At 40.7% G+C, this 27,980-nt stretch overlaps 2 protein-coding genes across 10 annotated transcripts; one reads left to right on the top strand and one right to left on the bottom strand.

Moving 5' to 3' along the window:
• On the bottom strand, positions 1 to 26,150 carry exoc7 (exocyst complex component 7). 6 transcript variants are annotated; one of them, XM_077209255.1, is made up of 21 exons: positions 26,062 to 26,142; positions 23,440 to 23,500; positions 23,117 to 23,182; positions 22,589 to 22,773; positions 21,765 to 21,870; positions 21,461 to 21,683; positions 19,963 to 20,127; positions 19,761 to 19,772; positions 15,709 to 15,798; positions 12,253 to 12,398; positions 12,029 to 12,181; positions 11,833 to 11,931; positions 11,009 to 11,071; positions 10,835 to 10,901; positions 7,920 to 7,985; positions 2,735 to 2,855; positions 2,291 to 2,386; positions 2,147 to 2,210; positions 1,424 to 1,465; positions 406 to 539; positions 1 to 317 (listed from the first exon to the last, which is right to left on the bottom strand). In XM_077209255.1, exons 1-21 carry the CDS (start codon positions 26,124 to 26,126, stop codon positions 215 to 217), a joined length of 2,127 nt encoding a protein of 708 aa, XP_077065370.1. In that variant the 5' UTR covers positions 26,127 to 26,142; the 3' UTR covers positions 1 to 214. The 6 variants fall into 6 exon arrangements, with proteins under 6 accessions (XP_077065370.1, XP_077065376.1, XP_077065372.1 ...); XM_077209261.1 differs by lacking the exon at positions 26,062 to 26,142 and adding an exon at positions 13,477 to 13,539 and having other exon boundaries at positions 23,440 to 23,537; XM_077209257.1 differs by lacking the exon at positions 19,761 to 19,772 and having other exon boundaries at positions 26,062 to 26,150.
• On the top strand, positions 23,668 to 27,831 carry LOC143718258 (uncharacterized). 4 transcript variants are annotated; one of them, XM_077209275.1, is made up of 3 exons: positions 23,702 to 24,451; positions 24,704 to 24,949; positions 26,644 to 27,831. In XM_077209275.1, exons 1-3 carry the CDS (start codon positions 24,211 to 24,213, stop codon positions 27,069 to 27,071), a joined length of 915 nt encoding a protein of 304 aa, XP_077065390.1. In that variant the 5' UTR covers positions 23,702 to 24,210; the 3' UTR covers positions 27,072 to 27,831. The 4 variants fall into 4 exon arrangements, 3 of the variants coding, with proteins under 3 accessions (XP_077065392.1, XP_077065391.1, XP_077065390.1); XM_077209277.1 differs by lacking the exon at positions 24,704 to 24,949 and having other exon boundaries at positions 23,668 to 24,451; XM_077209276.1 differs by lacking the exon at positions 24,704 to 24,949 and having other exon boundaries at positions 23,698 to 23,994.
• Positions 27,832 to 27,980: the final 149 nt, after the last annotated feature.

Below are 27,980 nucleotides of genomic sequence, written 5' to 3'. Positions count from 1 at the left end.
TTTCAGGAGTGAATTCTATTTATTTATTGCAGTTAAATCCCCCAAAAACATTTACATAAATACATTTATACAAAAAACAAATAATGACGTTGCACTGGAGTAGTGTGTGATGAAGCAGAGGGGAAAGTTGCATGTTCGTCTCTGTTGCTATGGTGAAGGAGTGGGCGTGGCCGCATGTTCGTCTCTGTTGCTATGGTGAAGGAGTGGGCGTTGCCTAGGCCGAAGTGTCAAAGAGCTTTTCAATCATTTCTTCCACTTGCTCCGGCGTGTATCGGTGATATTTCTCTGGATTCTTGGTGAATGAAATATTTGCACATCTGTAAAAACCAAGATTAACATATGAACAAACACATACCGAATACATGTGTATATGAGCTGATGCATCAAACACACACACACACACACCGCTGAAGGAAGGCTTTATAAGCGTCTGAAACCACTCTCTTCTGAGCCTGTCTGATAGCATCACGCTGTTCTTTATCAGGAACCGCCCAGCCCTTCTGGATCTTACACAGTTCCTCCATACCCTCGTTAAACCCCTGCAAACACACACACACACACACACACACACACACACACACACAACACAACCCTTCATCCCTGTACACGTTGACTTATCAAATCATCATAGTTTTATTGAACCTTTAGGGAAAATATAAAATACTGCATATGTGTTTTTGTTGAGTATCATATTTGATGCATCAGGCTTTATGGCTCATATAGTCTGAATATGGAGGAAAAAAACGCAGTTTTTAAACTTAAACTGAGCAAAAATATGCAATTTGGTGCAGATGCTGATATTTATATGATTAAAACATAAGATGAAATTCTGATGCTTGTAATGTCAATCAGTGTGATCTTTATAACAGTATAGCAGATACTTACATAAAATGCATATAAATATTAATATCTGCCAATAATATGTCTTAGTAAGATATTTAAATGCTTAGTTTTATGATAAAAGCTCTGTAGTTTTAAAACATATAATGCAATGCAATACAATGATGATTGAGAGATGAACTAATAAACCTTCCTCAAAAGCATGATGATCATATTTGATACTTATGATTTTTCTATAATGTTCGGATGATTAAGTAAACTTCAGCTGCTTCAGTCCAGTATGTGTTCATCTTGAAATATTACTAACAATATCAAAGCTATTGTTGCGTTTACTTTATATAAATCAATGCAGATTTGACAGCAGAAAGACACATGAAGCACGAGCTGAAGGAGAACGTTTGTACACTCATACTAAAAGGACATTTACTTGCTGAAAAAGTCGAAACTATTAATCAGACGACAGAAGGATTGTAAGTAAAGTGTGCGACGGGTTTATCAGGAAAGGTTTCATCATTCAGAGGCCTTGGAAACAATGAATCAAACATGATACAGTCGGATTAAAGAAGATGCAAGACTCTCTCACCTTGAACTTGTCCTTGATGATCTGTCGCTCCTTGTCTTTCAGCTGCTCATGCAAAACATCAGTGAAGGTTAAACTGAGATCATTTAATGATGAACCAATTCAAAAAAATTTTAACAGAAGCTCAAAACACAAACTGCACCTGAGTGCAGAAGTTCCAAACTGCAGATAATAAAGCATTAAAGAGCCCATATTATGCCCTTTTTCAAAATCTTGATTGTGATTAAGATTTACTAGAACAGGTTTTCCTGCTTGAATGTTGATTTTTTTCCTCATATTCTCCATTGTTGCGGCTCCTCTCTTCCCAGTCTGTCAGTAACGCTCTGTTTACTTCCTGTCTCTATGAAGCCCCTCCTTCTGAAAAGCACACTGTGCTCTGCGTGGTCGGCTGGAGAAGTGTGTTGTGATTGGTCGAGCGCTTCGAGTGTGTTTGGGAAATGTCCCGCCCCTTACCATAACCGCCAGTTTAACACACTACTAACTAACTCAACCAGGCCCCGCCCCTTTATTCTGCGTTTGAATTATTATAATGAGGAATATTGTGACGTGTTCCCGGGAGAAACTCAAGATACAATGGAGGCGTTTCAGGAGTTCAGAAACACTGACACTGATATAGAGAACTCCCGAAACCTTTTTCATGCTCAAACAGCAACATTACACACCAAAGAAAGATGAACATGGAAAAAAGCAGAATAGAATAGTTTGTGTGTGTGTGTGTGAACTCACTTTGGCTCCAGGCTGGAACGCTGGGATGTTTCGCTCGGTCAGATGCTCCGTGACCTTCAGCCAGCTGTAGGTAAGTGAAGGTCAGAAGGTCATTGGTTGAATGGTGACAGGACAGTGTCTGGCATGAGGACTGTGATGTTTTACCTGCGCTGATAGTTCTGGATCTCCAGCTCGATCAGTTCTCTGTATGAACTCTCCACCTTCTTATGGGTCACAGCGACCAGCTGAATCAACTCAGACCTGCGCAGCAGGAAACACCATTCACATTACACTTTACTTCAGTAATGTGACTTATTTTAGGAACTACTAAATATTAAATGAGGAAGAAACCGTCAATTTAACTGTCGCCTGATTGGCTAGTAGTGAGTGTGTTCCAGTGTCTGATTGGCTAGTAGTGAGTGTGTTCCAGTGTCTGATTGGCTAGTAGTGAGTGTGTTCCAGTGTCTGATTGGCTAGTAGTGAGTGTGTTCCAGTGTCTGATTGGCTAGTAGTGAGTGTGTTCCAGTGTCTGATTGGCTAGTAGTGAGTTGTCTGATTGGTCAGTGAACTGAACCTGTTCAATGGTCCTGAATCAGTCTGTATACTCACTTCTCCAGGGATTTCAGGATGTAGTTGTAGTTGTTATGAAGGAAGACGGCTCGCAGCGCCGGATCTTCATACACTTTAGCTTTGTTTGACAGATTCAGCTGCAGGTTACCGAGGACTTTATCTACAAACAGAGAAACACACACAAAAAAACTATTTATCCAATATCATTTATTCCAAACACAATCAGTGTTATTTTACTATCATTTATATACTATTATAGGATTTATTAATATTTTAAATTAACTTTATATTTAATTAACATTTATTTCATATAAGTTCAATTTAAATTGTACTCAATTTAAAGTAATTTAATTTTTAAATATTTTTATTTAGCTTTAATTTATTTTTACTTCAGTTTTAGTAAGTCCAAGAAAACATTTCTATTTTTCATGTAATGTTTTCTAAGTTAAAGGTTATCATTTAATATTTATTTTATATTTATTTCAATTAATGAAAACTCATATCATTTAGAATCAAATTTCACATGATCGGTTGATATAAAAGAGTTTGATGATAATGAAAACATCCTGTAACTTTCAGGACTTAAAATTTCCTCTTCGAAAAAAAAAGAAAAAAGAGCATTAAATAAAAACAGGCTGACAATTCTGAACGTCTGCAACTGGGAGAGATCAGACTGTGGTCAATGTTCAAGAAAAACTAGAAGATCAACAAAAAACCTTTACTATTATTACATTATTAAATTACCCTAAGGAAAAGCTTATATGAAAGTGCATGATATGAGCTTTTTAAAACATCAGTTATTTGTGTGAGTGAATGTGTTTGTACGTGAGTGAGTGTGTGAGAGAATGTGTGCGGTGTGTTTGAGTATGTGAGTTTGTGTTCTGAGTATGTGTGTGACCTAAATTGAGGTCCCCATGAGGAAACAAGCTTATAAATCATACAGAAAGAGTTTATTTGAAAATGTAAAAATGCAGGAAGTTTGTGAGTGTGTGTGCCTGTGTGTGTGTTTGTGTGCGTGCGTGTGTGTGAGTGGTTGTATGTGTGTGTATGTGTGAGTGAGTGAGTGCGAGTGAGTGAGTGAGTGAGTGAGTGCGAGTGAGAGTGAGTGAGTGAGTGAGAGAGTGCGAGTGAGTGAGTGAGTGCGAGTGAATGAGTGAGTGCGAGTGAATGAGTGAGTGCGAGTGAGTGAGTGAGTGAGTGAGTGCGAGTGAGTGAGTGCGAGTGAATGAGTGAGTGCGAGTGAGTGAGTGAGTGTGAATGAGTGAGTGAGTGCGAGTGAATGAGTGAGTGCGAGTGAATGAGTGAGTGCGAGTGAGTGAGTGAGTGAGAGTGAATGAGTGAGTGAGTGCGAGTGAATGAGTGAGTGCGAGTGAATGAGTGAGTGCGAGTGAATGAGTGAGTGCGAGTGAGTGAGTGAGTGAGAGTGAATGAGTGAGTGAGTGCGAGTGAATGAGTGAGTGTGAGTGAATGAGTGAGTGCGAGTGAATGAGTGAGTGCGAGTGAATGAGTGAGTGCGAGTGAATGAGTGAGTGCGAGTGAGTGAGTGAGTGCGAGTGAGTGAGTGAGTGAGTGAGTGCGAGTGAGTGAGTGAATGAGTGAGTGCGAGTGAGTGAGTGAGTGCGAGTGAGTGAGTGAGTGCGAGTGAATGAGTGAGTGCGAGTGAGTGAGTGAGTGCGAGTGAATGAGTGAGTGCGAGTGAATGAGTGAGTGAGAGTGAATGAGTGAGTGAGTGCGAGTGAATGAGTGAGTGCGAGTGAGTGAGTGAGTGAGTGAGTGCGAGTGAGTGAGTGAGTGAGTGCGAGTGAATGAGTGAGTGCGAGTGAATGAGTGAGTGCAAGTGAATGAGTGAGTGCGAGTGAGTGAGTGCGAGTGAGTGAGTGAGTGAGTGCGAGTGAATGAGTGAGTGCGAGTGAATGAGTGAGTGAGAGTGAATGAGTGAGTGAGTGCGAGTGAATGAGTGAGTGCGAGTGAGTGAGTGAGTGAGTGCGAGTGAGTGAGTGAGTGCGAGTGAATGAGTGAGTGCGAGTGAATGAGTGAGTGCAAGTGAATGAGTGAGTGCGAGTGAGTGAGTGAGTGTGAGTGAGTGCGAGTGAGTGAGTGCGAGTGAATGAGTGAGTGCGAGTGAGTGAGTGAGTGAGAGTGAATGAGTGAGTGAGTGCGAGTGAATGAGTGAGTGCGAGTGAGTGAGTGAGTGAGTGCGAGTGAATGAGTGAGTGCGAGTGAATGAGTGAGTGCGAATGAGTGAGTGAATGAGTGAGTGCGAGTGAGTGAGTGCGAGTGAATGAGTGAGTGCGAGTGAGTGCGAGTGAATGCGAGTGAATGAGTGAGTGAGAGTGAATGAGTGAGTGAGTGCGAGTGAATGAGTGAGTGCGAGTGAGTGAGTGAGTGAGTGAGTGAGTGCGAGTGAGTGAGTGAGTGCGAGTGAGTGAGTGAGTGAGTGCGAGTGAATGAGTGAGTGCGAGTGAATGAGTGAGTGCAAGTGAATGAGTGAGTGCGAGTGAGTGCGAGTGAGTGAGTGAGTGAGTGAGTGCGAGTGAATGAGTGAGTGCGAGTGAATGAGTGAGTGAGAGTGAATGAGTGAGTGAGTGCGAGTGAATGAGTGAGTGCGAGTGAGTGAGTGAGTGAGTGCGAGTGAGTGAGTGAGTGCGAGTGAATGAGTGAGTGCGAGTGAATGAGTGAGTGCGAGTGAGTGAGTGAGTGAGAGTGAATGAGTGAGTGAGTGCGAGTGAATGAGTGAGTGCGAGTGAATGAGTGAGTGCGAGTGAATGAGTGAGTGCGAGTGAGTGAGTGAGTGAGAGTGAATGAGTGAGTGAGTGCGAGTGAATGAGTGAGTGAGTGCGAGTGAATGAGTGAGTGCGAGTGAGTGAGTGAATGAGTGAGTGCGAGTGAGTGAGTGAGTGAGTGAGTGCGAGTGAATGAGTGAGTGCGAGTGAATGAGTGAGTGCGAGTGAGTGAGTGAATGAGTGAGTGCGAGTGAGTGAGTGAGTGAGTGCGAGTGAGTGAGTGCGAGTGAATGAGTGAGTGCGAGTGAGTGAGTGAGTGAGTGAGTGAGTGCGAGTGAATGAGTGAGTGCGAGTGAATGAGTGAGTGCGAGTGAGTGAGTGAGTGCGAGTGAGTGAGTGAGTGAGTGCGAGTGAATGAGTGAGTGCGAGTGAATGAGTGAGTGAGTGCAAGTGAATGAGTGAGTGAGTGAGTGAGTGCGAGTGAATGAGTGAGTGCGAGTGAGTGAGTGAGTGAGTGAGTGAGTGCAAGTGAATGAGTGAGTGAGTGAGTGCAAGTGAATGAGTGCGAGTGAGTGCAAGTGAATGAGTGCGAGTGAGTGAGTGAGTGAGTGCGAGTGAATGAGTGAGTGCGAGTGAATGAGTGAGTGCGAGTGAGTGATTGAGTGTGAGTGAGTGAGTGAGTGAGAGAGAGAGTGCGAGTGAATGTGTGAGTGCGAGTGAGTGAGTGCGAGTGAGTGAGTGCGAGTGAGTGAGTGCGAGTGAGTGAGTGAGTGCGAGTGAGTAAGTGAGTGAGTGCGAGTGAGTGAGTGAGTGAGTGCGAGTGAGTGAGTGAGTGCGAGTGAATGAGTGAGTGCGAGTGAGTGAATGAGTGAGTGCGAGTGAGTGAGTGAGTGCGAGTGAGTGAGTGAGTGCGAGTGAATGAGTGAGTGCGAGTGAGTGAGTGAGTGCGAGTGAGTGAGTGAGAGCGAGTGAGTGAGTGAGTGAGTGAGTGAGTGCGAGAGTGAGTGAGTGAGAGTGAGTAAGTGAGTGAGTGCGAGTGAGTGAGTGAGTGAGTGCGAGTGAGTGAGTGAGTGCGAGTGAATGAGTGAGTGCGAGTGAATGAGTGAGTGCGAGTGAGTGAATGAGTGAGTGCGAGTGAGTGAGTGAGTGCGAGTGAGTGAGTGAGTGCGAGTGAATGAGTGAGTGCGAGTGAGTGAGTGAGTGCGAGTGAGTGAGTGAGAGCGAGTGAGTGAGTGAGTGAGTGAGTGAGTGAGTGCGAGAGTGAGTGAGTGAGAGTGAGTGAGTGAGTGTGTGAGTGAGTGAGTGAGTGAGTGCGAGTGAGTGAGTGAGAGTGAGTGAGTGTGTGAGTGAGTGAGTGAGTGAGTGCGAGAGTGAGTGAGTGAGAGTGAGTGAGTGTGTGAGTGAGTGAGTGAGTGAGTGAGTGTGTGAGTGAGTGAGTGAGTGAGTGCGAGTGAGTGAGTGAGTGAGTGCGAGTGAGTGCGAGTGAGTGCGAGTGAGTGCGAGTGAGTGAGTGCGAGTGAGTGAGTGAGTGCGAGTGAGTGAGTGAGTGCGAGTGAGTGAGTGAGTGCGAGTGAGTGCGAGTGAATGAGTGAGTGCGAGTGAGTGAGTGAGTGCGAGTGAATGAGTGAGTGCGAGTGAGTGCGAGTGAGTGAGTGAGTGCGAGTGAGTGAGTGAGTGAGTGAGTGCGTGAGTGCGTGAGTGCGAGTGAGTGAGTGAGTGAGTGCGAGTGAGTGAGTGAGTGAGTGCGAGTGAGTGAGTGAGTGCGAGTGAGTGAGTGAGTGAGTGAGTGCGTGCGAGCGAGCGAGTGAGTGCGAGTGAGTGTGAGTGAGTGAGTGTGTGCGAGTGAGTGTGTGTGTGTGTGTGTGTGTGTGTGTGTGTGTGTGTGTGAGTGAGTGAGTGAGTGCGAGTGAGTGTGAGTGTGAGTGAGTGAGTGAGTGAGTGCGAGTGAGTGAGTGAGTGCGAGTGAGTGTGTGTATGAGTGAGTGAGTGAGAGAGTGAGTGAGTGAGTGCGAGTGAGTGAGTGAGTGAGTGCGAGAGTGAGTGAGTGAGTGCGAGAGTGAGTGAGTGAGTGAGTGAGTGCGAGAGTGAGTGAGTGAGTGCGAGAGTGAGTGAGTGAGTGCGAGAGTGAGTGAGTGTGTGTGAGTGAGTGAGTGCGAGAGTGAGTGAGTGCGAGAGTGAGTGAGTGAGTGCGAGAGTGAGTGAGTGAGTGCGAGAGTGAGTGAGTGCGAGAGTGAGTGAGTGAGTGAGTGAGTGAGTGCGAGAGTGAGTGAGTGCGAGAGTGAGTGAGTGAGTGCGAGTGAGTGAGTGAGTGCGAGTGAGTGAGTGAGTGCGAGTGAGTGAGTGAGTGCGAGTGAGTGAGTGCGAGTGCGGTTGAGTGAGTGCGAGTGAGTGAGTGCGAGTGAGTGAGTGCGAGTGAGTGAGTGCGAGTGAGTGTGTGTGTGTGTGTGTGCGTGAGTGAGTGTGTGTGAGAGTGCGCGTCTGTGTGTGTGTGTGTGTCTTACAGATATATGTGCTCAGTAGTCTACGGCTGAACTCTGAACTGTAGCTGCTGGCGGATGAGCTGCTCTCTGAAAACAACAAGAGACACATTTCAACAGCCGTTCATTTGTTTAACATACAGAAAATGATCACTTCCTTCTGAGTAATTCTGTCAACCTCTGAATCTAAATAACTAAAACTAGAAGCTTAGATTGAAGTTAATCCTACCTTACATACAACACATATACGTATTACATTTAACTCTCTGAGATGCGAAACTGGTCTCAGATCAGCTGCACTGGTATTGCCCCAGATTCAATCACAGCTCCTGTCCTATGCTATAAAATCATAACTTAGAGAGGTTATTGTTTCATATCCTGTTGGCTGCAGGGGATGATATGAAGATCCTCAGAGCAAATACCATCAGATGAAACTTTCTACAAATTATTTGATTCAGCACAAACCAAAGTTCCCGGAAACCGACATAAACACCAAAAATAAAGCTTGTAACTCTTTCAGAAACATCTAAAAAACCAAGTACAGTAAGCGATTCAGAAAGACAGATATGGGTTTGAAGTCAACATGAAAACAAATCGGCCTCGTTTACATTCATAATAAATGTTTTTGGTCATATTGTGAATGATTCTGACATTTCTGGTGTTTAATCAAAATCTCTGTCTGAAACAATCCTTATTTTCTGCTGATTTAACTAAGGCCACATGGTAAGGGCAAAATAACATTAACTAATAATATTTACCCCACTCAATGCAATCAAATCCCAATAGACAAAATCAAGTCCCGCCCTACATTATTTACAGTTTCACATGAAATACTAATTTTTACCCATCATACTTCCATAATCTGAGTGAAACATGTTTATGAGCACTGCTTTAGAATAACATGCAGTGGCAGATCATTCACCACATGTATTGAGAAAGTAAAGCGAGTGAGTTCAGGTTTCATGTTGCCTGTAAGTCAGAGGAGTCCAGCTCTACTCATCTGCTCGGGCTCTTACCTCGGGGGTCTAAAGGAATATTGTAAGTGTCCCCGAGAACTACAGGGCAGAAGCAAAGCAGAACAGAGAGAGAAAGAGAGAAAGAGAACAAGAGAAAGAGGCAAAGGGCAAGAAGTTAAAATAGTTCTGTTAGTGAAGAGCTTAACCACTGACAGCCAGCCAGGGTGAGAGAGATCATGTGACAGAAGCAGAGGTGAGTGGGCGGAGCTTAGAAACCAGTGGGAGGAGCTACAGCCAGGGTGAGAGAAAGATCATGTGACAGAAGCAGAGGTGAATGGGAGGAGCTTAGAAACCAGTGGGAGGAGCTACAGCCAGGGTGAGAGAGATGATGTGACAGAAGGAGAGGTGAATGGGCGGAGCTTAGAAACAAGTGGGAGGAGCTACAGCCAGGGTGGGAGAGATGATGTGACAGAAGGAGAGGTGAATGGGCGGAGCTTAGAAACCAGTGGGAGGAGCTACAGCCAGGGTGAGAGAGATGATGTGACCGAAGCAGAGGTGAGTGGGCAGGGCTTAGAAACCAGTGGGAGGAGCTACAGCCAGGGTGAGAGAGATATCATGTGACAGAAGCAGAGGTGAGTGGGCGGAGCTTAAAACCAGTGGGAGGAGCTACCGCCAGGGTGAGAGAAAGGCTTTCGCACCAGGTAGTTCTAGGAACTAGCCACCAGGGTGGTTCCCCTAGGAACGTTTTCCTGGTTGCATTCGCACCGCCAGTAGGAACTCTGAAGTGACGTAACCCGCGCTTGTGGTTGTGACTTTTACTTTGACGGTGCGGCAGACCTTTATTTTGCGGGCGCTGAGAACGCCAGAGCCACACAGTGCTTGCATTCTCTGTGCTCGTTATGTTACGATCTGTCTAATACATTATTAGATAGAACTATTATACATAGAAAGTAGAAAGTATATGAAAAGTTATTAGCGTATGCTGTGTGGTAGATGTCCAGTGAGCTGATACAGAATCATGTTTGGCTTGTTCTCTTCAAAAGTTGCATTGGAGGCTCAACTATCACTGTTTTAGATGTTCGTAGAGTTAGTTTGTGGAGTAAATATATAGGCTATAATCTGTCTACACAGCTTTTTAAAAAATGGCGGCTGCTGGCGTTTCCCATGTGTACGGCCAATCAGCGTACACTAACGTCACAGGTGGTTCCTACAGTGCTGGTTTAGACCCGACTCTGAAGTAGGAGTAAATTAGTTCCTCCAAAAAGAGTTCCTAGAACTAAAATCGTTCTTAGTTCCTGCGGTGCGAATACGTCAAAATCCGGGTACTTCCGCCAATAGTTCTAGGAACTATGAAAAGGATCCACCGGTGCAAAAGCCCCTTAATTGACAGAAGCAGAGGTGAGTGGGCGGAGCTAAGAAACCAGTGGGAGGAGCTACAGAGTAGCATGCATTGCTGTGAACAAGAGCGGTCATATCAGGACATCATATTTAATTTCTGACCATTTTCACTGACTATTTGTTAATAAGGCAAGACTGCTTAGCAGATCCGACTCTAATAAATAGTAGTTGATGGCTAAAATCGTACTTTGAGTGCTAATTTAGAGGCTAAATTATTATTAGTGCAGGGTGGAGAAAGATAGTTCAGGGAAAAACAATGGCAGAGAAGCTGAAAATGGTTGAATTGGCTTTCCAAGTATGATCTCAGAATGAGCGACTTCAGGAAAACAAAAGGAAAAGGAAATGCAGACCACAGGAAATGTGAAAAGATGACAAACAAGGAGACAGGTGGGCGAGGACTGTGTGTTATGAACATTACTGTGCTAAAAACAGACATCTCGGCTGTCCAAATACAGAGCTCACATCTGCTCTTTAACTACTAACTATCTTCAGTTCATTGCAGAATAGCAGATTAATAATCCAGGTATATCTATTGGATCTAATATGTCTGTTTTTTGTGTGTACATCAGTGTGTTTCTGCTTTACCCTGAGAGGCCAACATCGCTCCTGCAGTTTCCTGGAAATCCAACAGTTGCTGCAGGAACAGGATGGCCTGAGGAGAAACAAGGAGAGAGAAAGAGCATCTTTGTCTGGATTTATAACAATGTACCGCTATTAGTAGTATTTTACTGTACAGAATGGACGATGAGGAGATCTTACGTTGCTTGTGAGCTCGTGTACGGTTCCGTCTTTCGGCATGTTGTACTCTTTATCTGGATCGTTCTGGTGGAGTAGAGGAGATCACATTATCAGAACATAATCACTTTTTATCAGATATTATAATAAATTAAAAATAATTTTAATTAATAATCTAATATATATACACATTATAATTAAAATGAAATGATAAATATTTTCTAATTATTGATGCAATGTAGAATTAAGTATTAATTACATTTAATAAAGTTTGTAATATTTTAATAACTAAAATAATTTCTAATTAATTATTAATCACTTCTATTATGATAGAAGTCTTAAAATAAATTTATAAATCTGTATATATATATATATATATATAATTGTATTTTTTTAATTACATGCATTTAAAAAAAATTAATACTATTCATAATTATTAATTGCATCTAATAATAACTATATATATAATTTTTAAAATGATGTAATATTTTTATATTAAATTAAATGTTAAATATTTTAAAATAATTAATAAAACATAATTATTTATTACATTTTAATATACTAATAATAAAGCTTTAAATTAAAATGAAATACGAAATAAATGAAATAATATTCATTATAATACAATAACATAAATTAATACATCAAAGCAGGGGGTGGTCACATGACCCGGAGCGAGACTGGCCACTCCAGGCCAGGGTTTATTCTCTTATTTTCTCCCAGTAAACACAATATTATCCGTTAATTATCGTCGCAATAAATTAAAACATTCTGTCCGGACACTGGGCATTCTGGGTTTGAACTGTTAGCCTCTCAGTGACTGAAGCAGAGCTGTGATCAGCGCTGACCTTAATGCTGTCAGCAAACTCCTCCAGAGCTTTAGCGCCGATGGTCTCCATAGAGGTGATGAGAGCCGGGAGCTTGTTCTTGGTGCTGGCAGCCGTTCCCTGCACCACAACACAGGATATGACATCATCAGCCAACAAAATCCAATGCAAAATGACATTTCTTTTTCACATGCGTGTCTCTCTTTCTTCTCTTTACCTGTAGTGTGGCGTCAAAGTCGGGTTTGGTCTGTTTGAGGTGTCTCAGGATGGGGAAGATGGTCAACACGGCGGAGTAATCGTGTCTCATAATGGCTCTGCGTGCCGCTGACACGATGTTATCACCTTCCAACATCAAATTATCCAACGCCTCCTGCAACGGCATCAAATTAAACAGGAACCACACAAACGGCGCATACACACACAGTGGTGATCAGCACGGACCTGTATGAGCGAGTCGAAGGTCTTTTTCTGGTGATGTTCTGGAATGATCTCGGTCAGTAAAGCGTACTCGCTCTGAGCCAGCTTCACAAACGCACTGATGCAGTGGATGTACGAATCAATCTCAATGTCCAACACGTCATCCTTTCCTGAGACAAACACACACACACACACCTGTTAGATCTCAGGAAAAACAATATTCAAATACACGTATTTTGAAATATGGATTAAAATAATAACATTGAAATATTAAATACTGGCTCAACCAATGGAATGAGCTCAAACAGTAGATAATGGCGCTTGCAACGCCAAGGTCATGGGTTCGATTCCCATGGAAATTCATTAACTGATCAAATGTATTTGTTAAAAGCAATGCAAGTCACTGGGAATAAAAGCGTCGGCCATATGCATAGACATAAATGTAATTAAGTTTGGGGCTGAACTATTGATTAGTTTGAACAATAGCAGACTTTATATCTGATAATTGATACAAGAAATTATTGTTGTAATTCTGTTTGCTGCCGCTGGTGATGCAACTAGAGCTTTAAATAAAATGTATCAATATGAGACCAAAAACCTGCAAATAAGAAATAAGAGTAATTTTCATAATTTCAATTGGGAGATTTCAATGCATTGCTTTCACTGAATAGGTTTTCTGCAATTATGTTGTGATACTGCAGGAAGCCATATTTACAACATGTGCTAAACGATGATTAAAGATAAACGTGAAACAGCACAATCCCGCTAATGTTTCTTCATATCTAATCACTCCACAGAGAATCAATAACAAGTCTCTTTGATGCATATCAATTATGCATATAATACTGATAATATATATTGAAACATTGTATATCAGTGAGATTCGAATCATTGCACCCTAATGTTTGATGTTGAAGTAAATGTGAAAATTCAACTAAAAGACTGATTTAAGGTCTGATTCAGTGTTAAATGACTCTTTGAACTGATACTGAAATCGCTTGATTGAGCTTTAAAACCCTCCAGCTCTGCTTTAACAAATGTTTAAAGTTCAGAGCTTTAAAACCGAAGCTCTTACAACAGCATCTTTGACATACCGAAAATAATATAGACCCAGAAACACTAAAACCCGCCAGGATAAACATTAAAATACACATTATTTTGAACATAAAGCCACAAGATTTTGTGTTTTGAACACAAAACTATTTTTAATCAGAGTAAGTGGTATTGAATCTTTGAGGTCAGACTCACCTGTAGCCGCCCCATGCTTGTCGTCAGACGGGAGCTTAACCCCACGCAGGTCATGTTCGAAACCTGATTGGTTAGGATATAGTCACATGACGGGGTCACCCCAGGCCATAATGGGAGTGTTGAACAAGCTCAACCCGCCCACAAAGCAAAGGCCACTTGTTTTAGGATGTTAGTGGGGTTTCTAAGTGCACCGATGGACCCAGCAAAGCACAGAGACTTATGGGAAACAGTGATGGCGTACAGTTCGAGAGAAAACCTTGAGCACACTCTTCCTGCTGCCACTCAAAATCAACTTTAAAAAGTGCAACAGAACATTTTACAGTTTGGGAAATTCAGATTTCGAAAGAGATGCAGTGCTATTTTAGTATTTTGAATATACTATTATAGTATTTATTAAATCAATAAACTAATACATTAATAATTAAAGCTGCAGTTCGTAGTTTTTCCTCTTTGTCGCCATCTCTGTTCGAAATCTGCAATTGCAGTTATTCGCGGAATCATCAACTTTAGGCGGGTTGTGCCTCGGCACGGCACAGTGCGGATGAATCTAATGTTTTGAGGAGAATGTGTGGCTGTCAGTCGCCGCCGGTGTGGATACTGGCATTCGCAATCTCAGATTCTACTTTTTGGAAGTATGAGCAACACAAGAATTTTCATGTCGTCTGAACAAGTAACATCCACTTTTGTTCTGACCAACTAAGGGAAAATAAGCGTTGTAGTAAATCGCACTGATTAATGCTAACGATCGCTTATCATATCACGTCAAACCGTGCAAATTACAATTTGTTCTCAAATTATTAATGTTAACAAAATCAGCATTGCGTGACTACATTTAATGCCCTTCCGATATTATCCTTGTTTGCGCATGTGTCCGGTTGCAGTCTCTTTTTTCCTGTAGCCACTCCGATGTCCGAAGTCTTTTGCATTTTACAGCGGGTGAATCTTCAGTTGTCACTGGTGATTGTCGTTTGAACCTTTCTGGAACCGCCATCAAATTGATACGTTTAATTATATGAAGTGCTGTGAGAAAAGGCTATAAATCTCCACCTCCATCATCCTCACACGCAACATAGCCGACTGGCCGAGACTCCTTCTCTATGTGTACAGATGTGACGTAATGACGCAAAGACATGCTGGAATTAAAATCATTATTACAAGCTTACCGTTTTGAATTGAGCTATGGCAAGCAGAGAGTTTTGAACACTGGCTGGTTATGTACTTGTTCAAATTTATTTTGGATCATTTTTAACCCAAAAGTTACAGACTGCAGCTTTAAATAATTCATAATTAAACTTAATTCTAGAATTTTGCTTAATACAGTAGTTAACCATTATTATTTTGAATTAGATATATATAAAAAATAAAAATGACAAAAGCACATAAAATGACTAAAACTTAAGCTAAAATTAAAATCATTCATTAATACATTTCCGTTTTAGTTTTAGTAATTCCAGTACTTCAACTTATTTCATTTTCAGTTAGCTGCCAATACAGCATTTGTAATTTGTTTAATTTTTTAATTAAAATTTTGTCTAATATTTATATTTTATTCAATTTGAGATTTATTTCAATTAACAAAAACTACTTGTAATAGTTTTAGCTAACAATAACAACACTATAATATCAGTCATGGTGGCAGTTAATGATCAACTTTTTTAAGAAAAATATGCATCAATAAGTCAGAGATCTTGCAGCATATTTTACATGTGCTGCAAAATATTGTGGTAATGCATGTGGCAAAATATTTAGTAATTGCTGCCATGTTTTCAAAATTAGAATGTTTTTAAGTTTAACAATGACACCTTTATTTAAATCCACATTGTTTTTGTGCCACATAAACATTATTCTGTTTGTAAATATAAATTACAACATCTGATAGCAATATTAAAATAATACGGACAAACAGTGGAGCACAGGAAGGTGTCTCTCTCTGTCTCTCTCTCTCTGTCTCTCTCTCTCTCTCTCTCTCTCTGTCTCTCTGTCTCTCTCTCTCTGTCTCTCTCTCTCTCTCTCTGTCTCTCTCTCTCTCTCTCTCTGTCTCTCTCTCTCTGTCTCTCTCTCTCTCTCTCTCTCTCTCTCTCTCTCTCTCTAGGCCGATTTACCGCTGTGACCCATAAGTTTCTGTTTTCTCCGACTGTTGTTTTCCGAAACGCAGGAACAACAGTTCAAAAACACAGCAAAAGTGAGAGAAATCGTGGAGACGGAAGGGAAACCAGAAGGACAGTGCTTTACCTTCCAGAGGAGTGAGGTTAGAACCCTTTTTTCCATCCAGGCCATGCTGAGAGTACTGTTTGAGCAGATTCTGAGCCTTACGGATCGTGCCTGCTCCCATCAACACCGAAACAGAGAGAAAGAGACAGAGAAGGGGGGATAGTAGTGTTTCAGGAGGAGAACAGAGGAAGACACCATGAGGAAGAGGAAGAGGAAGGGCGTCTGAAACCCTGTTCACCGAAACCAGAGGAACAACTGAGAGGAATCCAGATCCCTCCGTGACTGAAGCACACCACAGCTATCACACACACACACACACGGTCCAACCTTAACCTCTGACAGACTGCAAACGACAGTTACAGAAATAAACAACAGTTCATGTTTTACAGTAACCCTTCTATCCTGTAAATACTAGGTATTGGTCATGTGAACAGTATTATTTGGAAAGGGAATAGAGAACCTAAACTGAATCAAAAGGAGACCTTTTGGATTTTATAAATGTAAGGCCAATATGTATCCAGGACTGAACGAACACTTGGATTTTACTCCTTTCTTGTGACATTTTTGTATTTTTTTTGTATTTATTAAGTGGTGTTTCTGAGTTTGGAAATGTATTGGTGAATGTTTAATGCTGTAAAAAGATGTTGATCACATGACATCTGTTAACGAATCAGATGTGTTAATGAATGAAACTGCTTGTGGCTGAGGGTGTTGTGTTGCTCTCCATGAGGAAGGCATGGGCCAAAACGCGATTTTCTGTATGTAGCCATCTGATAATAAAGGCTTTTTAATTGTAAAGAGTGCCTGAAAACCCTAGACTATCGAGCACCTTGACTGGATACTTATCCTTCAGATGCGCTTTCTTCTATTGGACTTCTTCATAACCGTTCATGTTTGTTGGTAACTGAACTGCAACATTACACGGTCAAACATTCTTAAAGGGACAAAGATTCAGGTTGTTCAAAATCTGTATGAATTTATTTCTTCTGCTGAACACAAATGAAGAAATTTTGAAGAATCTGCTGATGATAGCAATAGTATATTTTTTTTCCATACCATACTGTGGAAGTCAACACATTCTTTAAAATATCATCTTTTGTGTTCAGCAGAAGAAAGAAATTCAGTGTGTAAATGAGGAACTATCCCTTTAAATCAAGATACATTTACTTGAGACGCAAAATTACATAAGATAAGAAGTCTGAGAAACTGATGGAAAAAGTTCATGCTTAATGACAAAAATTACATCTGCCAATCGGCTCAGAAAAATAAACTTGTTTTTTTCTTTAAATTAGCATAATCTGACAAGAAATTTAAACATAATAATATAATTTGTTGCGACTTGCATGAATTTAAAAGATTTTTGGTGAATTCACCATCAAACCTTGGAGGTCTAAAATGTTTACATAAAGAGTAAAAAATATTATTTGAATTTACTTGAAACATTTTACAAACAATTTACCTGAAACATTATTACTTGTTAGGGACTTTATTTACTTTTCATTTAGTAAGTAATTGTTTATTTGCTTATATATTAAAGAAAAATACAGTTAGGTAAATAGTCTAATAATATATATTGTTTGTTAATAGGCATGTTATTATTTTGATGAAGTGTAATATTGTAATATTTATTGTAACAAAAAAGAAAATAATTCTGTAACGGAATAGTCCTCACATTAAGCCACAAAAACAAAAATATAACACACAAATCCTAATGTAATGAAAAGATATGTAAATATAATTTCTGTATATTATACCACAAATTACTTATATTAATATAAGGGGGGGGGAAATTAGAGTAATGAAAATGAAATATTTGTAAAAAAAAAAAAAAGAATGCTAAATTTTACCAAAGTTTATAAAAATATATATTTAATACTTATTTATAGCTGATAGACTTTCTCAATTGACTCGTCATTAGCAGGAATGGCAAAAAGTTAATTTTGGACCTTGCATACACACATGCACACACACACACACACACGTGCGCTACACTACGTTTGCAGTGCACACAAACATCACATGACATATTATCACAATGTCTACAGCTGAACAGAAAGAACACGTCAAACACACTGAGGAGAAAATACAACCGGTTAATCAATCACAGCTATTAAACTACAGCATTGTGTCATGAACAGTGATGTTAATGTTAATACAGTCATTAATATTAGCGCTGCTCAAAAAGCATCAGCCTCTGCCAAACATCACAACAATCTAAAACCTATTAACATCATAAACTTATACTGAACAACACAAAGTTAAACATGTGAGAGTCATAGTGTGGCTAAAACAAGGCATGTGTCTTAAAGGGGTTATATCAACATTTTATAACATATTCATTTTTCTTAGGATGTTAAAGTTTCCAGTCATCATTTAATTTTTCAGGAGAATTTCCACTCCTCTCTAACCTTTATAATTAAACAGGCTGTTATTAAAGACTTGTGTATGTAAATGACTGGCTAAACACTAAATGTGAGTGTTGATATATTTAAATAAAGAAGAACAAACATGAATCAGCTCATAGCTGACGTCGAATCATGGAGATTTCTGAAAGAGCCGTTGTTGCAGATTAGTTTGCATCAACTATTTTGAGTTAGAATATGTAAATCATACAAATAATAAAGAATACAAAGAACAAAATATTAAGGAAAATGTGATATACCCCTTTAATAAGCAGTTAAAGTGAAGTAGATGTTTGTGTTAAGTGTCAAGCATGACAAAGACATTCTGTTAGCGAGGGCCGAACGGCCACAGCGCCACCGTGTGGTGGAGACGTGCGCATGCAGCGAGTGTTAGTGGAAAACAAAGAACTTCCTTTCTCACTGTTGAGACACTTCATATGCAATAAAGTGCTGTTAGCCAACAAAATGAGAAAATACAGTAACACCACTGTGCAAGCGCTTCAAACAGATACACAGTTTAACAGACAGGAAGGAAACGCCTGCTATACAGCTCAAAACACTAGCGCAATGTGCTAACCTGATTAACAATAACATGAAAATTAACAAATATCAGGCAACTAATCAGCCTGGCTGATATATCAATCTATCACTACTGTGTGTGTGTGTGTGTGTGTTGTGTAAAGACCTTTTCACATTGGGCCTCGTTTAAAGGTGCAGTAAGCGATATCTGAGAAACGCTGTTCAAAGTGGATCGGATCAAGCACCAAAACACACTTGTAGCCAATCAGCAGTAAGGGGCGTGCCCACTTATTAGGGGCAGGTCCCTGTGTTGGATGGGGCGTGGCTATCAAGATAGGGGTGTGTCCTCTTGGGTAGGGGCGTGTTTGTTTTGGTGATTCAAATATCAACAGTTTCTCATAAATCGCTTACTGGACCTTTAGGAAACATGAACCACCATCCAAAAGTTTTGGGGTCAGTAAGAATTCTATTTAAATAAATTAATACTTTTATTCGACAAGGATGCATTAAATGGATCAATAATGACCATAAAGAACATTACATAAAGAATAAACCATTTAAAATATTAAGAAAGATTTCTACTTCGCAGCACAACAGTTTTCAACATTGATAATAATCAGAAGTCATTCTAATATGATGATTTCTGATTCAGATTCTGAAGGATCATGTGACACTGAAGTCTGGAGTAATGATGCTGAAAATTCAACTTTAATCACAGGAATAAATTACAGTTTACTATATATTGACATAGAAAACAGTTATTTTAAATTACACAAATATTTCATAATATTACTGTTTTTACTGTATTTGTTTATCAAATGAATGCCTTGGTAAGCAGAAAATACTCTGTAATAATTCTATTTAATCATTTAAATTAAAAATATTAAATTAAATTATGTACAGTATTTTTAAAACATTTCAAATATCTTACTGACCCCTCCCCTATCATTTTAGGGTGTATTTGGCCAGTAAATTTTACTAGTGAAAAACGGTTGCGTCGCATGTGAACAGGCCTTTCATGGACACAATGAATCCTGATCTGTTGCGCACGTGTGTGTGTGTTTATGTGTGTGTGTGTGTATAATGTAAAGCTCTGACTGTGCAAACAGAAGCAAGCGATGAACACGTCACACAATCCAGCTGCAACTTTACCTGGGATGTAGACTGACATCATCAGACACGAGTGAGAAATGAGAGGAGAGGAGACGGTTAGTAAGAACACACACTAGGATTAGGAAAAGAGGAGAACTCTCGACAGGAAGTGATGTCATGGAAGACAGATACACCTGATTGCGATCCACCACGAACCCAAAGAGACCCGATTTGGTGAAGTCAAGGGTTAAAGGTCACTGACCTGGTCTTTTCGGAGCCTTCTTGGTGGGCGTCTCCTTGCGTTTGGTCTGTACGGCGGGCGAGTGGATAGCAGAGCTGGCGCTGTTCTTACGGAAATGCTCCTTCAAACCCTTAATGGACCGATCTAGCTGACTGGATCGGACCTGGAAATACACGTTCATGAAGTCTGCGGATAAACAAACACACACAGCATTAGATTTCAAACATCCTCGTGACACACGTCTAAAGCCGGTGCACACTGTGCGATTTTGGCCACGATTTGGCCGTCTGAGACTAATTTAGCAAATCCTAAAAGATTCCTCTGATCCCAGGCTAAAATCTGAAGTCTTTGATCGTTAGTTTGTCATGTCCACCGACAGCCGATTAATGGTCGTTGAGATCAAATTTGTCAGTGTCAGAAGATTTAGCTCACAGTCCTGCAGTGATTCTCCTATGACCACCGTCAAATTATCTTTGTTTTTCAAGACAAGCCGTGACCAAAAGTAACGCTAGAGATTTATTTGTAGCCACCGTTTCAATCCCGCGTGTAACACAGCTCACAGACACTGATCGATGATGTAAAACTCCAGATGACTTTTCTTGTGTGCGTCCGTTTTTAACGCGTCTTGACTGTCGTACAGTCTGACATTAATGACATAATAATTCTGATCGGCAATGCAAACCTCTATGACAAGCAACAATCGTAAAGTACCATTATAAATTGCGCAGTATGCACCCAGCCTTGTCCACACAGAGACGTGTTTAGCTGTTTACAGAAAAAAATGTGTATCTTATCGGCGTTTCGTTCAGACGCATCCAGTGTTTTGGGAGCCTGAAACCCCTATTTTTTGAAACCGGGTCCCAGAGTGGATATATCTGAAATGGACACTCTTGCGTTTTCGTGTGTACAGCCAATCCGTATATTTTGTGAAACGATGATGTCATCACCATAGTCAGACACACACACACTCACACAGTCAGTCAGACACCGCTACGTCACGTAACAGTAACAACAACTGCGGACTACATGCTTGTGTTAGCTACTGAGCCTCTTTTATTTCTTTGTATTTTATAATATATTTCTTTGTAATATACAAAGACCTCTTTATTTATTTATATTTTATTTCGCATGCTATGATGCTTGTCTGTTGTCTGATTAAGGCATTTCATTTTTTGTACCAGGCCATTTATGGTTGTTTATATTGGTCAATAAACTTGTTAAAAAAAAGAAAAAAGAAAAGAAGAAGCTACTGAGCCTGTTGTTATTGTATACAGCGCAAGGTTTATGCGCATGCTCCAAGTCTTCTTCTTCGTATTTACAGCGTCACACACTGGTCTGGCATGTATACTACATCGTTTCGAGTCGGTTTGAGTGGTTTCGTGTGTACGCGGATATTTCTTGAGACGACGGCATTTACTGAATTTTTTTTTTAGAACGAGGGGAAAAAACAATGGGATAGGGAAAGCTCTGGCTTGGTGTGGAAGTGGCCTAAGATGAAAGTGTTTGTGTGTGTGTTCACCCTGGTTGCGGCCGTACTCCACCAGCCAGGCAGAGATGCAGATGATGTCCTGCAGAACGGCTTCGGGAAGATGCTCCAGCGTAACGTCCTCCTGCACCTCCATGTCCTCGTCTCCTCCGATGGCGTCCAGGATCAGCACGGGCGGCACTGGTTTACTGTAGCGCGTCAACAGGCTGCGAAACTCCGCCTCCAGCAGCTCCTTTCCCTTCTCGAAACGAGCTTTCTGCAACACCACACAGCGTCGGTGAACGCTTTATTCAAGCTGAAGGAGAGTGAGAGGTTTGTGAGAGGATGAAGGACGTACCACAGTGTTGAGCTCAGGACTGTCGGGATTGTTGTCCTGGAAATACTCCACGGCTTTCTGGATCTTTGCAATGCAGGCCAGATACTCGTCCAGACGACCAGCTGGGCTGCAAGAGTAGTGATTGACCGAAATGAGTACATATTTTATATATATATATATATTATATATATATATATATATATATTTTATATATATATATATATATATATATATATATATATATATATATATATATATATATATATATATATATATATGTCATAGCTTGTTCACATACATATATATATATATATTAGTGCTGGACAAAGATTAATCGCATCCAAAATAAAAGTGTGTTTACATAATATGTGTGTGTGTACTTTGTATATATAAATACACGTATGTATACATCTAAGAAAAATGTGTTATTTATATAAAATATTTATATATAATATAAATTATGTATAAATATATATATACACACACACAGTATATACATGTAAATGTGTGTATTTATATATACAAAATAATTATACACAGTACACGCACATATATTATGTAAACAAACTTTTATTTTGGATGCGATTAATCGTTACCCAGCACTAATATATATATATATATATATATATATATATATATATATATATATATATATATATATATATATATATAGAAATATATATGTAAACACACACACACACACACACACTCACACATATATACAATTAACCTGAACGGGTATTGTTCAAAACGCATACAGTATATATATTTTATATCAATATATAAAAGTCGAACCAATATATTTTCTAGCACCAGGCAAGCGTCTCAGTCTCAGTCACACTCACCCTTCCCGGATGATCTTGTCAGTGTCTTTGGCCACATGATAGTAACTGATGACGTGATCCATGCAGGAGAGAGTTTTGTCCACGTTCTCCTGCAGTCGCTGCAGATTCTCCGTCTGCTTGTGGACTGGGATTATGGAGTTCTCCAGCTGCATCAGACGGCTCTCGAACGACGACAGGATGGTCACCTCAAAGAATCAAAACACATTCATGGTTTCAGTCATTAAAATTAACTACAATGTGTGCAGTGAGTATCCTTAATTCAGTTTGATCATCTTATATCCTAAAAAACAGGATGGCATGACACACACACACACACACACACACACACACACACACACACACTCTTTGTGGGGACTCTCCATAGACATAATGGTTTTTATATTGTACAAACTGTATATTCTCTCCCTTACACTAACCCGACCCCTAAAATTGACTACAATGTGTACAGCACGTATCATGTAAAAAAACATGTACACACACACACACACACACACACTTTCACCAATATATGAACTGATCATCTCTCACCATTCCTTTAGTGAGCTGATCACTCTTCTCCAGGCTTTCACGAATGAAAGACAGAGTTTCTTGCTCCTGAGATTATAAGTAAAACATACAGGTCAAGCTATAGGCGTATGTACTGTAAAATATACTAAACTCTCAAGTGAATACACCCCATCAAAATGACATTATCATTTCTTCTACCATTACGCTTTTAAAAAGTTTGTGACGTTATTTTCATGACAATCATGCAGATTTTCATTCTAGTTGACCGCAAATTACATTTATAATATCCGCTCCCTGATCACGGGATTCTTATGTTATTCTTCATTCTTCCTGTTTTTACGGACCTGTTTGAGTTTGTCCTCGATCACTCGCTTCCGAGCGGACGCGTCTTCGGTCGGGATCATCCTGACAGTCAGAAATGTGATAAAAAATGACAGCTGAATCCGTCAAGATCAAGGAAAAATGCCGAATAATATTGTAACATTAACGTGAAGACAGCGGAAACAAAACACAATCGGAAGTGAATCACAACATATAACTTACAAAATAAAAGTCCTCGCCCCGCCCTCAGAGTTCACGGCATCCTCCGTCCCGCCACCGTTCATTGTTTGTGTTGGTAGTAGAGGAGGCTGTTGCAATTCCGCATTATTTTAGAATGCCTGGAAAACACTGCTGTGTAAAAAACTGCTCCAGTGTCTCACACGATTGTCGTGGAAACCGTAAGAACCATGTGTTACAGTTTTTTCGTATTCCTACATGGAAAAAGCATGAAGGAGAGCATGTCTCCGATGTGACAAGGAGACGTCGGATTTCTTGGGTGGCTGCAATTAGAAGAAAGGACATTACTTTCGACCGCATCTCCGAGTCCATGAGAGTATGTTCTCTGCATTTTCATTCGAGTAAGTTCTCTAAAAATGTCTTTAAATTTGTTTATGTTGTCGGCTCAAGTGCACCTGACGTTGTTGCCTAGCCTGCTAGCTAACTACAGTGACGTCATTACTTGGCGTGGCCGCCATGTTGATTGCCTCCTTTACTGCTACTCGGACTACTGCACACTGCTTATAGACGTACTCCCTCTCAGTCGTGTGTCTTAATTTGGCGTTACTATTTCAACCATGGTAAACCGTTGCTGTATTTTGGGCTGTAACAGCGCAACACATAATCGCAATGGGAAAAAGATCGAAAATGGATTAACTTTCCACCGCTTCCCTGCTTGGAAGCGCAGCCACGGAGACCAAGCATCCGAGATAACAAAGAGTCGTCGGCTCGCTTGGATCGCGGCTGTAAGACGACCAAACTTAACCTTCCACAGTATCCCGATGTCGATGAGAGTATGTTCCCTGCATTTTCATTCTGGTAAGTTAAAGATGGTGTACGATTTTCTTTTTATATATTTTTTCGTTCCTTCAACCGCGACACCACATACATACACATGAATGCGAGCGCACAAACATAACACAACATAATGGTTCTATAGAGAATGCGGAGATGACGTCACGCCGTGTTGCATTATGGGTCCGCGGCCATATTTACAGGATCGCGCCCTATTCCGCTGTAGTGAAATTCATGTGTTGGAGGCTGCTTTTGGATTTTCTATCACTATTTTAGATATGGTTGGTCAGTTCTGCTCGATAAGGGATTGCCATAGCAGGTCACACGACCGTTCAGGGAGGAAACTGGTCAACGGGGTACGTTTTTTCAGCGTTCCTTCTTGGAAGAAACAACAAGGGAAGCAGGTCGAGGAGCTAACGAGAAGACGCCGGATCGCGTGGGTTGCCGCACTCAGGAGGAAAAACTACACTTTTCACAACATCCCTGCATCAACGAGAGTGTGTTCTCGGCATTTTTCTTCGGGTGAGTTCTCTGGCTATAACTTTGACCTAAATACAGTATTTTCATTTTGCTCTCATAGACTTAAACGTCGGTGTGTGTTGGATTCCAGAGGAACGCATTATTTATGGCTAGCAACAGACAATGTTCCATTTGCAACTCCAGTCACAATGTCTTAAGAATTTGATTAAAAAATTATATTTGAAGAAGTCACACACTGTCAATAGTTTTATGAAGATCACTTTAGATTAATGAGTTAGCTTTTGTTTATCTTCTGGCCCAGTGTTGTCTACTAACTAACATCATTATGTGTGTGTGTGTGTGTACTGTATGTATATATATATATATATATATGAAGAGTTCAGATGCAAAAGCATTCAATTTTTCCCGGTAGGGTCCCTTCTCTTTTTGTTTCAACTTCTCCATTTATTCCGTTCTTCTTCAATTTTACGTTGTCTCACCCAAACACACCCACTTTTAAATGCCATAGGAACGGCCGGCGAAAAGGTAAACAGAGAGACCGTGCCTGTAAAGATGGCGCCCACGTCCCATAATGCAACACGGCGTGACGTAACTCCGCATTCCCTATAGACGTACTCCCTCTCAGTCGTGTGTCTTAATTTGGCGTTACTATTTCAACCATGGTAAACCGTTGCTGTATTTTGGGGTGTAACAGCGCAACACATAATCGCAATGGGAAAAAGATCGAAAATGGATTAACTTTCCACCGCTTCCCTGCTTGGAAGCGCAGCCACGGAGACCAAGCATCCGAGATAACAAAGAGTCGTCGGCTCGCTTGGATCGCGGCTGTAAGACGACCAAACTTAACCTTCCACAGTATCCCGATGTCGATGAGAGTATGTTCCCTGCATTTTCATTCTGGTAAGTTAAAGATGGTGTACGATTTTCTTTTTATATTTTTTTTCGTTCCTTCAACCGCGACACCACATACATACACATGAATGCACGCGCACACAAACATAACACAACATAATGGTTCTATATGTTTTCAACACTTCTGCTATGGGATGATAATTTAGATTGTGTTACCAGGAAAACCAGCAAATGAAATGTACAACTCGCATCCGGATTCATATGGATCCAAACCGTTAATAGTGCCGATTTTGTCCACATACCGGTCCCTGGCTTCCCTATTTAACGTATCTCGGTAAATTCCACATCCTTTTAGGGATTTTAACATCTTTTTTCTTTCTCCCAACTCTGCTTCTTCTCCTCGTTCAACTTGCTGTATGTTTACATTCGCGAGGCCATCAACATGACCGACACGTCCCAGAATGCAACGCGGCACCCAAGCCTTGCCTGCCTCTATGGGAATTTAACATAGGGGTGTCCTGACTTATGCACCCTGTATTTTATGGAAGAACATTATTTATTTACAATACATTATTCATTCACAAAGAAAATTGGTGTCCTTAAAGTTTGGATTTTTCCTCTCCTTTTTTTTTTAAATTAAGTCATTAAGATCAATTTCCTTTTTTTTTTCTTCCATTTTTAGTCAACTTTAGCATGGGTGCGTTCACTTTTCCTTAGCACTGTATCTATCAAGCTTTTGCTTCTTCGAAAATACTTGATGGCCAACTATTAATGTTGTTGTTTTTTATCAAAACTATTTAAGATTCTGTTCATGACATTTTGCTAGCTTGTTTGTGAAATGTGCTAAATTGATGGGTTTTCATAATCAAATTGTTCTGTTCTAGGTAAACCATCATATGAGATGTTGGAGAACCACCCTGACTGGAAACCATCTTTGCGGTTAGGCCACAGTGAAGTTAAGCAAACAGATGAAGCGAGATTTCAGCGACTAGTAAAGCGCAGGACCCAGCACCAGAAGCTGCCATCCCCGGCGCAGCACCAGGAGCAAGACCCGCCGCTGGCACAGCATCAGGAGCCGCCGCCATCCCCAGAACAGTACCAGGAGCCGCTATCCCCGGAACAGTACCAGGAGCCGCTATCCCCAGAACAGTACCAGGAGCCGCTATCCCCAGAACAGTACCAGGAGCCGCTGTCCCCAGAACAGGAATGTGCACTCTGCACACATAGACAAGATGTTATCAACTGTCTTTTGGAGGAAAACAGAAAGCTTAAGGAAGAGCTTAAAGAGTACCGGATGAATGGGAACTTTTGACTTTTTGAGTGGTGATGATAACAGAGTGAAGTAGTTCGGGACTTCTGAACTATGTAATGTTTCAGATGCTTCTACATATCTGCCTCAAGGTAGTTTGAAGAAGCTCTCACCCTTCCAGCTTGTCCTGTTGACTCTTATGCGCTTCAGACTAGACCTGCCAGTACAGCACCTCGACTGTCTGTTTGGTGTGCCAGTGATGCCTTTCACCATACTCTCAGTGTGATGTGCTCACGGTTGTCTGCATTGGTGTACTGGCCAAGCAGAGAAAGTTTATTGACCAGTATGCCACACCAGTTTGTGGAATCGTTTGGCAAAAATGTGGCCGCCATTGTGGACTGTTTTGAGGTTTTTATCAAAAAGCCCTCAAATGTACTTGCAAGGGCACAGACCTTTTCTCAGTATAAACACGTATGCACCATGAAATATTAATATCAGGGAAAGTGTGGATATGATGTGTGCTGAGGTTAAGGTTCCTGCTTTCACAAGGGGTCGTGCACAGCTGAAGGCGAAAGATGTGGAGGAGACTAGGACCATAGATCTCAGGATTCCAGTTGCGAGGGTGATTGGTGTTGTGTGAAACAAATTTAAATTCTGTACCTGTGAACATGCTTCTCAAATGTGAAGGTGAAAACATAATGGCGTTGGACAAGATTGTCACTGTTTGCTGTGCCTTGACAAATATGTGCAAAAGTGTTTTCTTGAGTGCAGACTTTGTTTTGTTTAAACTAAAGTGTAATCTGAAATAAATTCTTGAAACGCCTTTATATGACTTGACAGTATTTATCGAGAACTCACAATGAACAGTGTATTAATATAGTGTTTTCACCAGGAATGGAAAGAAAGATGAACATGAAAGAAACCACAATGAAAAGTGCATTAATATATTGTGCATGGATGTACAATCGTCAA

Source organism: Siphateles boraxobius, unplaced genomic scaffold (genome assembly GCF_051911475.1).
Source record: "Siphateles boraxobius isolate OS27281-9 unplaced genomic scaffold, OSU_SipBor_1 60, whole genome shotgun sequence".
In the NCBI taxonomy this organism is placed as follows: domain Eukaryota; kingdom Metazoa; phylum Chordata; class Actinopteri; order Cypriniformes; family Leuciscidae; genus Siphateles; species Siphateles boraxobius.
This window is presented reverse-complemented; position numbering and strand designations above follow the sequence as displayed.

What these genes read in the sequence shown, in the direction of transcription:
- LOC143718258 (XM_077209275.1), top strand. Translation starts at nt 24,211, where the DNA reads ATGGTAAACCGTTGCTGTATTTTGGGCTGTAACAGCGCAACACATAAT. An exon ending in TTCCCTGCATTTTCATTCTG is followed by an intron (nt 24,452 to 24,703) that starts GTAAGTTAAAGA and finishes TCACTATTTTAG; the next exon opens with ATATGGTTGGTCAGTTCTGC. An exon ending in TTCTCGGCATTTTTCTTCGG is followed by an intron (nt 24,950 to 26,643) that starts GTGAGTTCTCTG and finishes GTTCTGTTCTAG; the next exon opens with GTAAACCATCATATGAGATG.
- exoc7 (XM_077209255.1), bottom strand. Translation starts at nt 26,126, where the DNA reads ATGTTAAAATCCCTAAAAGGATGTGGAATTTACCGAGATACGTTAAAT. An exon ending in AATAGGGAAGCCAGGGACCG is followed by an intron (nt 23,501 to 26,061) that starts GTATGTGGACAA and finishes TCTGACTGTCAG; the next exon opens with GATGATCCCGACCGAAGACG. An exon ending in TAACCTCACTCCTCTGGAAG is followed by an intron (nt 12,399 to 15,708) that starts GTAAAGCACTGT and finishes TGTTTGTCTCAG; the next exon opens with GAAAGGATGACGTGTTGGAC.